We start from the raw sequence: 15007 nt of genomic DNA on the forward strand, positions 1-15007 counted from the left end.
AAACTGACCCTTCTTTCCTTGAGCAAATCTGCATCAGACGGCATTCTGCGCACGCTCGCTCACTCACTCACTCAAACACGCGCACCTTTAGTTTATAATAATAATTAGCACTGTCACAAAGTCTTACACTACGTATACGCATTTCTGAGAATCATTCAAACGCCGGCAGACATTGCTTTGTGAGGAAGAGGAAGGTGGTGAATCGCAGTTTTAAATTTTAAAATCGTGTGATATGGTCACTATTCTAACTTTTCCAAAGAACGCAGATTGACTGGTTGCGGAATGCAAAATATTGCATGCTGTGACCTGTCAGTTCATGCAACTGTTTCAAAAGTTCTTCTAAATATTTGATTACGATGAAATAAATATCCCAATGCACATGTTCAATTAGCAGGGAACAATGTAAATATTATTTTCCTACTGTTAAATCCAATAATAATTATGACTTTTTATTTAATAATGACAGTTTAGTATTGCTTTCATTTTCTTAACCCCTTTTTTTTCTAGAACTGACAAATTTCTACTACAAAAGAACAATGTTATCCAGTCGTTTCAACAATTTTTATTATTCTGTTGCAATTTTAATTCAATTAACTGTAAGAGGATGTTTCCAAAAAAAAATGTGCATATACATGTAGTCATATTTTTCTGAAATCATTATACACTGCTGGACAAAATAAACCGGACACTTGTATTTTCTGTGATAACGCATAAATTCTGATTCCAAGGCTAACTACATAAATGTTGCAGAAACTGAATTAAGTACGAATGCATAAAGAAAGTCCGGGCCTATGAATGGTGTGTATGGTACATGATTTGTCAAATATTCTGTAATATATCATTGCAATTCAGATGTCAAATATTAAGGTGTAAGATTTTCTTTGTCCAGCGGTATAGTATAATCGACACTGTTGTGGAATTTTGAATGGGATGCAAGAGATTTTTTTTTAAGGAAGTGCAGCTCATGCTAAAGGCTTCAGACACAGAAGGGAAAAAAACGATGGAACTAAAACCAGGTAAGTCTTATGGCCATAAAAGAACAAAAAGTACATTTAAAAAAAAATGAGACCATGGGTATCCTGGTCTGGTCGAACCAACATGGAATGAACCATAATTTTTGCACAAGAAATACACTCCTCTGTTTTCATTATTGTATGCTTATGAAGTAACTACTTCTGACTTCCAAGTATCAGAGTTAAAGTTAGTTTTGTTTCTTAGGTAAGGATCAGTCTCTCAAACTCCCACATATAGGTGACTAGAGCTTTGTGGCAATAACATTTTCATTATGGTCAAGAATGAGAATGTTAGAATCCTACCTTCTTTTGTGTAACTACTTTCACGGAACCATCATAACAGTTGGGCTGAAAAGTTCGTAGGCTAACATAGTAAAAAATATTTTTTTGACAAAATTCGATTTTATTTTTCAATATAGTTGCCTTTGAGGGCGATACAACGATTATAGCGGTCATACAATTTTTCGATGCCATTTTTATAGTACGATTTCTCTTTAGCCTCAAAATAGGCCTCAGTTTCGGCGATTACCTCTTCATCAGTGCTAAATTTCTTTCCAGCGAGCATTCTTTTAAGGTCTGCAAACAGGAAAAAGTCACTGGGGGCCAGATCTGGAGAATATGGTGGATGGGGAAGCAATTCGTAGTCTAATTCATATAATTTTGCTATCGTTTTCATTGATTTGTGACACGGTGCAGTGTCTTGATGAAACAGCACTTTTTCCTTCTTCAAATGGGGCCGTTTTTTCGTGATTTCATCCTTTAAACGCTCCAACAACGCTATGTAATAATCTCAGCTATCTCGATCAACTTCACTTTACGATCATTTAAAATTATTTTGTGGACTTTTTTGATGTTTTCGTCGGTAACAGCTTCTTTGGGGCGTCCACTGCGTGCATCGTCTTCGATGCTCATTTCGCCTCGTTTAAATTTAGCAAACCACTTCTCAACGGTTGATTTTCCTGGTGCAGAGTCCGAATAATGTTTATCAAGCCAAGCCTTGGCTTCAACAGTATTTTTTCCGCCAAAAAGCAATGCTTTATTAACACACGAAATTCTTTTTTATCCATTTTTTCACAATAACAAAAGCTGCTTCACTCACAATGCTATATCTCACGAACTAATTATCCGGCAGCTGTGAAATTTATACACGTATCTTTTGAAGGTTAGTACTAAGTAAAAATCACATGGATTTAATTCTAGTAACGCCAGCTATGAGTCAGCCTACGAACTTTTCAGCCCAACTGTTACATTCATGCATAGCATGCAATGGTTACTTTGGCACTGTATAATACTTCAGCAGTTGGTTGCTACTTTTACTTGGTTTGGCATGTTGTGTGTATGGTTCACTTTGTACAATATATGTGGTACAATAAAGGATATATGTTTGACAACAAATATGTCTAAGCTCACTTTTGTCACTTCTGTTGACAAAATCAGCATCATGAATAGCGTAAAACCTTTTCTATAAATATGTTGTTGGACTACCATATTGTAAAGTCGTGATCAAGTTTGTTGTAACATCAATTTTTCATGGATTTCTCCATTCTAAGGCACTTAAAACAGAAAATGGGCAGAAGCTTTGTGTGGTGGAATGGAACATTTAATTGGTGATGAGGTATTTATCAATTCAGTCTGCTATTGACCAAGGTCAACCGTAATTCACATGAGGTTTATTTTAACCATTATTAATGTGGTCAAGCTGCATCAAAATGACAAATGATAAAGCAAAATATTGCCAACCCATTTTTAACAGCATTTTTTTAAACACTGTGTTCCATCTATTGCAGTAATTGTAATTAGCAAGAAATGTTTGTTCGACTTATTCATTGTCTACTATTCTTACACAATGTTTTAACAGAGAACTTCTCCCATTATCGGGTGAAATTGATGAACGACTGTACCAGAGATGGGTAAAGGCTCTCTACCATCCCTCCCCCCCCCAAAAAAAAGATACACAGGTAAGCAAGTCTTTTAAGCCCAAAATATTATTTTGTACTGCATTTGGGTGCATATTAAATGTGACCATACTTCAGTCATTTTCTTTCCTGGCACAGTAACTGAAGTAGAACAATTGTCAGTCGCTGAATTGAGATGAGTGTAATGTTTGTATTTCTGGCTAATAAAGGTTCTGAAAAAGGTGTAGACTGTGTATGTGGTCTGAAATTTGTGTGATTGTAGTGAAGAAACAAGTCAATAAAGAAAATATGCAAGAAAGTTTATTTCAAGAGCCATGACACTTTTGTTTATGGCATGGAAAATGCACACAATTAAGTTTTGATTTTCTTAATTTCTATGTTACTTACTCTACATGAAGAGGACAAAGATACTGCATGCACAATACGTAGACATCAAACTTAACCCCTAATCTGAAATATTACCATGTAGTAATGTCCAACTGTGAAGCCTCAAACTTGGCTACAATGGCCATATGAATGAAGATAGTTTTAAGTGCCTAGGATTACCAATCCATGATTTTATGATTATTAAGTTAATATAATTGATGTCGTTGTTCTAAAGGGATGAATTTCATTTTCATTAATCAAAATGTCATGAACTAGCATTCTTGCCTTGCAGCTCACCTTGAAATAAGGCATTGTGAATGCTAACCAACATCATTTAGTACAGATATGAAATAAAAACGTTCTTAACAGGCAGTCAACATTTTGTAGCAATTATGAAATTCTGCCAGATAAAGATTGCATTATAGCAGTGCTCGAAAACTTTTCTTCAAAGCTAGGCGCCAGAAAACTACCTACTAGCAACTGTTCATACTACAGTGTGTTTCAAAAGTCACACAACCCAAACTTTGAAAATGTATATAATGAAAATCGTAAGAGGTATTTACACCAGGTTTTCTGCACTAAACTAATTATGTACGATATCACTGGGTTAATAAATTTATGTTAGCATGTATCCAAATAAAAGCAATAACATTATTTTAAAACATATTGTTAATTTGCTGAAAACATCTGAGAATTAATTTTCAACAATATATGCCAACGTAGAAATTTTCAGCGAAAAATGCAGGTTCGACCAGGACTCGAACACTGGTCTCTGATATACCATGTCATTGCTCTAACCACTGAGCTGGCCTAGCCTGATTTTTCGCTGTCGCTGTTTTACCTGCATGGAATCTTCTCTGTCAGTGCTACTGCAACGGGATCTGTTGCCTGGCTCCTCCCAGCATAGAGATGTTAATTATTGAAGATCAGGCACACATAGGAAAAGTACTACGTAGAAATTTTCAGCGAAAAATGCATTATCTCTACGCTGGGAGGAACCAGGCAATGTCCAAGTCTACTGTGTTTCAAAGGCAACAAATCCCATTGCGGTAGCACTGGCAGAGACGATTCCACACAGGCAAAACAGCGACGCCAGGTCAGTAGCTCAGTGGTTTGAGAAATTGTACGATATGCCCGAGACTCAGGTTCGACTCCTGGTCGAGCCTGTATGTCTCGCTGAAAATTTCTACGTAGTGTGCCTAATCTTCAATAATAATACCAACTTGTAATACAATTTGTGGGATCATTTGTTGGTGTTTCACTAGTCGTAAAACAGTTGCTTTGTGAGGTACAGCAGAAGCAGGAATTTTTTCTTGGAAAACCTCTTGCACATGAGTGCAAGAATGAGTAGTAAAATACTCTTCAGCAATGCACACGTGCTGCTCCAAAGAATATGCCATGCTGAATCAATTAAAAGAACAGGGATAGTAGCGTCGAAGGTGAGCGAAGGGAATTCAGTGCAGCCAGAGGCAGACTAGGATTCTGTCGTCAAGAGTCCAATTTCAGCACAAAATCTTGGTTTATGATTTTTCACGTAAATGTATAGCCAATACTTAGGCACATGTGGCGTGTGTCTGTTAACAATATTTCGACCTGCTAGCATTGCGATATGTCACAAAAAATGGCACTTTTTCACTCAACCCATAAAATCGCTAATAAGAAATCCATCAAATGTTGCACATAACCAATATTGGTCACAAATGACAGATTGACGTGGCATCAGTCATCTAATTATGACCCTTTGATAATTTCTTACATATTTTTCTCATTGAAAAATGCATTTCTGGAAAAATTTTAACACTGCCTTCCGCCAGTTATTAATTTATCTAAATTTTCTGTATGGAGAAAACTGATATTTTTAAGCATTGAAAAATATATCAATGGATGAGACTTTATAAGGCAGAAAACCCGGTGTAAATATCTCTTACGGTTTTCATGATATACATTTTCAAAGTGTGGGTTGTGCAACTTTTGAAAAACACTGTATAAGAAGCTGAGCATCACGGTATTCAAAACATCGCTAAAGCATTCGAGAAAACAGGAAATTGGGTGTCGGGGGACAAAGAGTAAGAAATTATTACGGACACACTGGAATGTTCACAACGTTGATTTAAAAAATTAAAAAAAAAATAATAATTTGCCAACTTACGCTGTACTGCAATTTGAACTTAGAATCACCAAAATTTCGTACATATTACAGCATAAGATCACAGTTGCCATCGCAACCGGGATTTTTCGAGCCCTGCATTATACCAATTATAACACTATGCTGAAACCATGAACATGTCTATATTCATGTATTTTTATTTTTTCTGTCAGAAAGTAATTAACCATAGCTTTTGGATTGCTAGTCCACTTATGTCTCTTACACATTTTCTGGAGCCGCAGTGGTGTAGTCGGTAGGCCATTTGACTGCCAAACGGGAGATCCGGGTTCAATTACTGAACATACATGTAAAGGATCATTTTCTTGTTCAATGTTTAAAAATTATCTACATTGAAAAACACAATGTAAGGTTCATGTGTCTATCACTTTTTGTACAAAAGTTACGTACATTCAAAGTGTCGGTTGCGTGACTTTTCAGTCAGCCGGTACTAAACAGTTACCCACTAGTGCCTATTTAGATGTGAGAATACTCAAATATTCCCTCAGTCCCTTGTACATGTAGAAAAAAGATAGAAATGATCCCCCTCGCGTGCTCGGGTGCAGGAGACTCTATATGCATGGAGCTATGTCTCTGCACATTCTCAATCTCTGCAATTGTTAAATTTTATTATTATTAGGGATAATATTTTGAATTAAGGATGTTACAATTTTTATTGAATGGAGTACCGTTAATTTGAATAGTTCTAGTATTATAATAACATTATTATTTGATTGAATATCTTGAACACTGACCATGCTCCAGCTACCTTGTTGCCCTCACATAGCTGAACCCCCTCCCTAATATATTCTTCATATTTTATTCCATTTTAACATTTTGGTGACCAACATTTTATCAAAGAATGGTCATTTGTGGTGCTAAAGCCAATTAAGGGAGGGGAATATAATAGACAGCTTATTTGGTAATGCTGTTCTTTTCTTTTTGTGAACTACCGAACTATTTTAACAGAACTTTGCATGGATCGAGATACATGGCAGGGCAACTTCACAGATTTATTTTTCAGTATATGGGCCACACTCACTCACTGAGAAGTTATTGTACAAATCTCCCTTTCCTTCTTCTTACTTCACTTGGTGAGAAATTTGATGTCAAAATTTAACTTTGCATGAGAGCATGGTACTTCCAGACATTTTGGTACATATTTTCATATTTGATTAGAATCACAATACTCAGGGGGCTTAATACACAATGCAGGGTCACCCACAACGAACACCTATTCCCAGACCCAAACTCAAGAACTTCAGAGGCAAGTTTGAAATATGACCTTGTAATGCACATGGCCACTCAATCTGCTACAAATTGCCTTACATTTCCATGTTTAAATAATTGGATTTGTAAGAACAAAGATTAGCAGAATAACATAGTAAATAAGATATTGTCACTAGTGTGGCTCCCAATTCTCACTGTCAAAATGATTGAAATTAAAGGCAACATTTTCATTATCGTTTTGTAATTAAATTAAAAGCTGGAAGTTGAATTTGCATTGTACATTCAACAACATGTTCTAGCTTGGGACTGAATCAGGTCAGCACCATAACACCTAAATTCATTAAAAATTAGATCTAGGTAATGGTAAAGTTCCCAGTGCATACAGCACCATGCCATGAAGGTACTTTTTACAGGATATGGAGGTAGGGCCCCACATATTCTCGAACACTGCCATTTTGGAGGTGATGTGATCAGCACCACAAAGTGCTGAAAAATTCCGACCTTAGATCACCCAACTGGAAGCAATCTGGATCTCCCACGTGGCAGTGTTTTCCCATTAAGGAGAATGAAACCATTTCAAAAAACAGGTTGGCCATTCTAGGACCATGATAAAAAACACTTCGAATAATTCATCACTGATTCTGCAAAAACATTAAAGAAGACGGTGTATCAACACTTTGCTCTAATAAACAAAAAATATAATCAAGTAAAATGGGAAGCACGTAACGTGGGTTGAAAATAGCCCAATGGAAAGACACAGGGACTTTCTATGTACATGGTAAGTGAAATGATGTGCATATCCCTCTCCCACTGGGGAATCACAATTGAGCAAGTATGCATTTAATTTTTTTCCCCCTAGTAACAAAGAGTTTATTTCTATGCTTCCCGATGGACTGTAATGATTGTGTGCATCGTTGCTGTAAGTGTTGTCACTGTGCATTCCAAAGGTTAAATCTTTTTTCTGCTGTTTTTTGTTTGTTTTTAAACAGAATAGCAAATTCCTTGCACTGAAAATATCAGAAAAGAGATGTGATTGATAGTTACCCTCAATAACTGTGTACCCAATATATGTATAACAAAAATACAGTCAATAAATAATGCCAACCAATTAATATCCGCACTCTACACCATGTTAGTATGTAGATTGCATCACCCCTGCTCCCATTCTCTTACATATATGAGTGTGTATATGTGCACACCATACAAATAATTACACATATGCAGGTGTAGACAACACTAAAAGCCATGAATCCAACTTAGATAAAGCTACACATTTCGAAGCCAGTTAGATTGGATTAAAAGTAATTAATTATTGCACCGGAGTGATCTTCCTCAAGAAGGCTCTACCAGTAACAACATAAATAACTACGCAATACATTCCAATATATGACAGTCTCCACCCTTTCATCTTGCTGCAGGGTTTAAAATTCGGCAAGCGATAGTGTAATAATTTATGTTGGCATAATTACTATTCTGATTTAATGATACAGAAAAGACACAAACACAAACAAAATTTTCCTGTACTAGTTATTTAAGAAAAGAAAAAGTGATGAAAATTCAGATGCCAGGTGAAAATTTCCGCACCATGTATTATGTTCACCCCTGCACATATGCATATATATTCACAATTAGTAAATAAAGCTATTAAAAAAATATTAATCCCAGAATTTTCACCTACAAAGTAATAAGTATGTTCAGGAGTATACAAATACAGGGTGGCCCATTGCCATGGCAACTAAAAATGTACACCTGGCACCTTAATTTTCAAATTTTGTTCCATTGTTTTTCTTTTTTTTATAATTAGAGATCGCTTATGGAAATTCCATTACCATCATTTTATTGATTAATTGAATTGGTGTTTTAAGTGCACTTTATGCACAGAAAGGCTAATTGGGACTGCACCTACAGTTTAAAGCGGGATCCGAACCACTGTGCCTCCACCTTGTATCGAACCCGGGACCCCTTGATTACAAGGTGTCCGTGGTACCACTGCCCCATCGAGGCAGCCTACTATAATTTTAAAATAACAAAATACAGTATGGGTTTCTTTTAATGTTTGTGTGTTTTCTGTGTCACATGCATCAATAAATCAGAATAATAAACATGCAATAATATTTTTTTTGGAGCAATTTTACAATACCGGACCATTCTCAGATTTCGTTCATATTTTGCATACTTAATGATTTTGGGCTCCTGATCACGAATCTGCAGTTAATATTTAGGGGGCCACGTCTAGTAATTCGAAAAAAAGGGGGTCCGCAATAACAAACGACAATGCATGATTGCTCATTATTTACGTGAGTCCAATACTGAAAGAACGAAATTACGACCCCATGTTTGCCTACCCGAACCGAATATTACCGTGAATGGTTTGGGAGGCTATGCGTGAAAGGTGTGTGAAAAATGTTCCAATGCCTAAAGATCGAAATTACGACCCCAAATTATAACTATGTTTGCCTAACCTAACAACCTAACCATACCGTGAATGGTGGTGCTATGTGTGAAAGGTGTGTGGGGCACCGTAAAAAAATCTGTTTCATAGCACTGGAGGGGCAATAATAACTACAAAATCGTGATCAAGTGTCTTAAAATATTAATTATGCGAAATATGAACGAATGGCCTGTATTATTAATATGTAACCAATTAAAATTTACTAACAAAAACCTACGAAAGAAAGAACTTTATTTCCTACCTTCAGTGTCGCCATCTTCCTCACTTCATACAGATTACTAAAAAAGTGAAAGCAACCGTGTGGCAACGCTGTAGACAGCGTAAGTGATTCGCAACAAAAATTGTTCCCATGATTGTATACGGAGAACGATTGCGGTAATTGAAAAGCTTATTTTACAACTTGTACATGCCAAATAAGAATTTCAACACGTTACCCCACATGTTAACCTCTGATACTTCATCTGGACTGCGTATTTTGTGAGTATAAGAAGTAGGATAGAAATTTCATTTCGTTTTTTGAGAATTAGAAACAAAATCACTGTGTAGGTTTATCTTAGTTGGACTCATGGATTTCTTAGCCTCTTTTTGATAAAGAAAATGAGCTGGCACTAATCTGAAGTTAAAATTTGTTGGAAACTGCTAGAAACTGCAAAATAATTGTGAACCATTGACGTGTGGTTAGGTTAGGCAAACATAGTTAAAATTTCGTGTCGTGGTAGTATCAGGATCTAGAAATTGCAAAATAATTGTGAACCATTGATGCTAGCCCCACGAACCATTGATGTGTGGTTAGGTTAGGTTTGAGTTGCTGTTTTAAGTACACTTTATGCACAGTAAGGCTAATCGGGACTGGACCTACAATTTAAAGTGGCATCCGAACCACTTGTGCCTCGAACCCGGGACCCCTTGATTACAAGGCAATGACGCTACCACTGTGCCATGGGGGAGGCCCCTAGTTATGTTAGGCAAACAGTTAAAATTTGGTGTCGTGGTAGTATCAGGAATATATATAGCCTATTTGCTTGTGAAACAAAAAAATTCGCGAAAATAGACTGTTTCCATTCCGAAAACTAATGCCTTATTTTAGCTTATTTTGCAATTACTAGACGTTTCCGACAATTATAACTTCACATTCGTGATTAGGAGGCCTGAATTAGTGAGTATGCCAAATATGAAGAAAATCTGAGAGGGGTCCGGTCATCTTCAGTCATTCCTATTTTTCTAAGTACGTAGGTTTGTTAAGCAACAGACCCACCCACATTAAATGTACAAATACAACCATACTCCATTACTTATCAGACAAGAGTCTGATGTGTTTTCAGGGAAAACAAAATAAAACTGCAGACAAGAACATGGATTGCTTTGAGAACACACATGTTAATACACGACCTACAGTAATAAGCGAGTTCCCCACTGAAGGGCCAAACGTTAATTGTTGCCAGTTAGCATATGGGTCAAGTTGTCTCGCCCTGTGATACACTTGATCCAAGCTGCAGTGTGGCATGTTCCACTTTTAAATATGTAAAACTTAAATGATGTCTTACTACACAAATTGCTTCAAAATCTGGTAGGCAAATATTGAGAACATTAATCAATTGCCCATTTGCATAAATTACGTCAAAGTTTACTTTCAGATTATCCAATCAGGACTGGACCTACAGTTTAAAGGGAAACCTGAGCTACCATGCAGGGTACCTCCACCAAGGATCAAACCAGGGACTATGCCAACTGGGAGGCTCACCAAAAAATTGTGATCCTGTCAACAAATAAATGACATGAAATCACAGTTCAAATCATTTCATAAGTATTCATTACTTAAATAATTTTGCATTTCCATGAAAAACTCATGCTTCAATAGAATAATACATAATGTTGTGATGATACAAGATGCAGAAAATGTCCAGCAATAGAAAATGGAGAATTAAACACACATTAGCATTTGCTCTGTTGAAGATATATTAACAAACCTGTTCAAGTGTGAGTCTATGAATGTTTAAAAATGCATTTCTTTTATTTTTTTAAAAAAAAACAACATGTTAAAATTTGAAAAAAAATGGGAGATTAGTATGAATGTTTCATTCCAATCACTAGGCCTGCAAGAAACAAGAATAAAAGAAAATTCCCCCATAGAAACTTGAGCTTCTTTGTTTTGTCTACATACTTTATGCTCAGATAGGCTACCCGGGATTGGACCTACAGTTTAAAGTGGGATCCAAACCAGTGTGTTGCCTTCACTATAGTTCGAACCTGGGGCCCATTGATTGCAACGTGCCGACGTTACCAGTACACCATCGGGAACAGCCCATCAATAACTTCAGAAAAACCTTACAATGAACTAGCACTAATAGAGTAACAACACTGCTAAAACAGATGCAAAATGTTCACTGTGTTAGAGCATAAAATTATTAAATAAACCTTTAAATGAATAATAACATGGTACTTACATTGAGACATGGTGTTGACGATTATCGTCATATCCTAGCATTTCATCAGCACTTTCTCCACCAGAACTGCTTGCAGTTGCATCGGAGTCCATCCCACTTTCCACATGTTTCAACTGAGTGTGAAACTGTCCTGAAAACCTATCCAACTCTTCGTTGACTTCATCACTTAACTTTGGGAAAACTTTTGAAGTGTTTGATGAGTGATCACCTGAACCAGCACCAAAATATTTTTGAGACTGTCGAACTGCAACACCTTGTGACATTTCCAACCGCCTCACTAAGTTTACAAGTGCAGATGTAGACATGTTCTTCACATCCTCCTTCTGAAGTATTTCAACTTTTATATCATTGATGTTCACACCTACAGCACTAGCACTAACTGGATTATCTTTTTGAGGTCTATCTTTCTTCGACACATTCAACATTTTATGGGCAAAACTTAAAAATCCACTTACTTCCACACTTATATGAGTACCCATTCCCCTTGCCTGCATTTTTCGTAACCTCCGCAACAAACGGTCAGACATTCTTTCCAATGAAAACTGTTTTTTCTGTGCTTCAGCTATTCTCTCCTTAATGTATGATTCCTTATTTACTGTGACCAGATTATCATTCAAATTGACATCCACACACATTGTCATCATGTCAACTTCATTCAAAAACTGTCTTTCAAATGTTGCAATATCTGCAGTAGAAATAGGGAACATTCCTTCTGCCTCACCTGTCTCTCCACCTGTATCCATTGTCCCCAATGATGAATCTCCAGGCAAGGGCACACCTGAATCTGTAGTAGTGTCCATGTTTTCAAACACTTGCAAAAGATCGTCCATGTTTTGACCCATGTCACCACTAGTATCCAAATCATTGCTTGTTATAGCAGCTCCTAAATTTTTTAAAAGTTGATCCATATCATTAGAAAGACTTTTCTCCTTCATACCTCCCAAATCTAAGGACACTCCAGTATTTGCCTTCTGCAATCCCATTGTATTTTCATGGTCCCCCATAGACGGGTCACAACTATTCATTGTAAGGCAACCTTCTGAAACAGAGGAACTTTCTGGCACTTTTAGTCTTTCACCTGACAACTGTAGTTCTGAAACTTTTAGTAACTCGGAAGCTATTGCTAGCGTGGTCAAATTATCAAATGGATCAGCCGAATTTGTGCTAATGTTTTCATTCACTAAGTCTTTCACTGTTCCAACCACAAATGAATTATCTAACTTTGAAGGCTCACTACTGTTGTCAGCAGTGACCTTTGTCACAATCTGACCATCTTTGCATACATGATGGCCATCAGGTAATGCGATGAACCTTTGATCACGTACAGCAGGAACATTATTCAAGCCATTTAATCCTGCTCCTAAAGGTGATGCTGGTGAGGAATGTGATGGAGGAGGCAACTTAAAGTTCTGTGACTGCCCAGCTTCTGTCAAAGCTGGAGCCATAGCAACCTCATCCGAATGCCTCTTCTGAGGCACACTTCAGTCCCATTCATCCATGGGACTTACATTTATCACTGGCAATTCAACTCTCCTTGGAAACACTATATCAGTATGGGTGTTTTAGGTACCTGCCCCTGTTCTGCTATTTTCACTGGTTCTGTATTGTAAACAATCAGTAAACAAAAATGTAAACAAAGTAAAACACATAGCACTGGTTATTACGTATAGACTTCAGCTTGAAACACTTTCATGTTATGAATTGTATCTCAATGCACTGCTGAAGTTTAATATCTTTGTCTTAACTTAATGGTGCTGAATAATTTTTGCACTACGAAGAAAATGCACAAAATCGACACATGCACATACAGCGATTATCAGCCAGCAGCGACCGCGTTCTGACAATTCCCGCTAACCTTTCTCCCCTCCCTTTCCTTTCTCACTGCGCACTACAATCTTCTCTTGTCTGAAGTAGCAAGTGCCATAACCAACATTTCATACCTGTATATTAAACACATTCTCGTGTTGAAGCACATACTGAATAACTTGTTTTAAGTCTCTTTTCAATACTAGAACGTAATCACTACGCTTCTTTCCCTCCCCCCTTGGCAAAGTATAACCACGTGATCAAGCCCCGTTCTGTGTGCCGAAGCTGGCAAGACTGCAAATGGAAGACCAGGACTAAAAAAAAACTATCCACAACGCAAACTTCAGCAAAATGTTACAACAGGGTTAAAATAAAACACTGCACTTGTCCAAGTATGTGCACAAACACTTCACTCATCTCTCCTATTCACGGTATTCGAAGCACATTTAAGATAGTCTGCATCAGCCTACACCCAGCTAAATTTTCTCGTTCAACAATGGCGGAAACGTACCAAGTTGCGCACGATCCTCACAAGAACAACCACAATGAGACGAATGATCAAGGCCTACACCACTACGTAACCACATCGCAATCTCGCACGAAAACAAACGGACAGAAAACTGACTCCATCAAATGCTTCATATTTCTAAAAGAAAACTACGACGATCATTACGATCAAACGCAACGAAAGGAGAGCGGTTAAACTTTATTTTATCACCATATGAACAAGCGAATACAGTCTTTCAGTTGTACCTGGTAGTAAGTTCCATGACATCAATACCCAAACCCCTCTACGACGAATACTCCCATTGGCTATCACGGTTCTTACATGCATAGCTCTTTCTCCCGCTGCATGTTGATAATTCTTATTACGCTACTGTATCTCTTTTAATCGACTTCTTAATTTTAAATGATTTCAGTATCATATGTCGAGATAAATTAATTTATCACCAACGTGAGTTTCGAAATCGCCACGGTACTGTCTATTTTTTCGAGAAAGAGTACTACGTCGTAGGGAGGTAGTCACGAAATTAAACAGCCTCATGCTTCTTGCGATGCTTTTGTTCGCGACAGTCGACGTGCCAATCAGTGATTACAACTCTATGCGTTTGTAACTAAAACCGGCATCTTACTTTTATTTCATTTTGCCAACCTACAAAATTACATGATATTTCAATCGGTCTTTAGCTGTGAAATATGCTAAAAGCACTTTTAAATTGTACAGTTCAAAAAGCATCATGGCTTTGTTTTGTTCCACTCGAAACCTATTTATCCTGTGATGACTTTAATTTAAAAATTCGATTAGGTGAGGAGTTCTTAATCACTCATTACTGTAAAGACCATATTTGTAAACAAAGTTGTACAGTATAAGTACTGCTTCTCAAATTACCATGCCCGTGTTTGTTCCAACTAACGATGATCTCCGTTCCAATAGTAATTGTTTTAGGCCACTTATTTCCTTCCATAAATAACCGCGACGGTGAAGATGAAAGAATAATCGATGAAACAGATGGGACAATCACAAATAAACATCTATATCTTACAGACAGGGGCGTGCTCAGAGAAAAGTCCTTGGGGTTTTCATTTTCATTAACGAGGAGTCATATTATTGTTCATTGTTTTATATTGTGTGTTGT

The 15007-nt window shown here is 37.0% G+C and overlaps 1 protein-coding gene across 4 annotated transcripts in view; it reads right to left on the minus strand.

Annotated features, from left to right (window-relative positions):
- Positions 1-14133, minus strand: part of nsl1 (non-specific lethal 1) — a 157890-nt gene extending 143757 nt beyond the window's left edge. For 2 of the 4 annotated variants that reach the window (XM_083143379.1, XM_083143370.1), the window contains exon 1: positions 11565-14133. In XM_083143379.1, the coding sequence (XP_082999505.1) occupies positions 11565-13009 (1445 nt within the window). In that variant the 5' untranslated portion in view covers positions 13010-14133. The remainder of the gene's footprint in view (positions 1-11564) is intronic. The other 2 variants (XM_083143388.1, XM_083143362.1) reach the window with 1 other exon arrangement.
- Positions 14134-15007: the final 874 nt, after the last annotated feature.

This window comes from Lepisma saccharinum, chromosome 1 (assembly GCF_977018435.1).
Source record: "Lepisma saccharinum chromosome 1, izLepSacc3.1, whole genome shotgun sequence".
NCBI lineage: Eukaryota > Metazoa > Arthropoda > Insecta > Zygentoma > Lepismatidae > Lepisma > Lepisma saccharinum.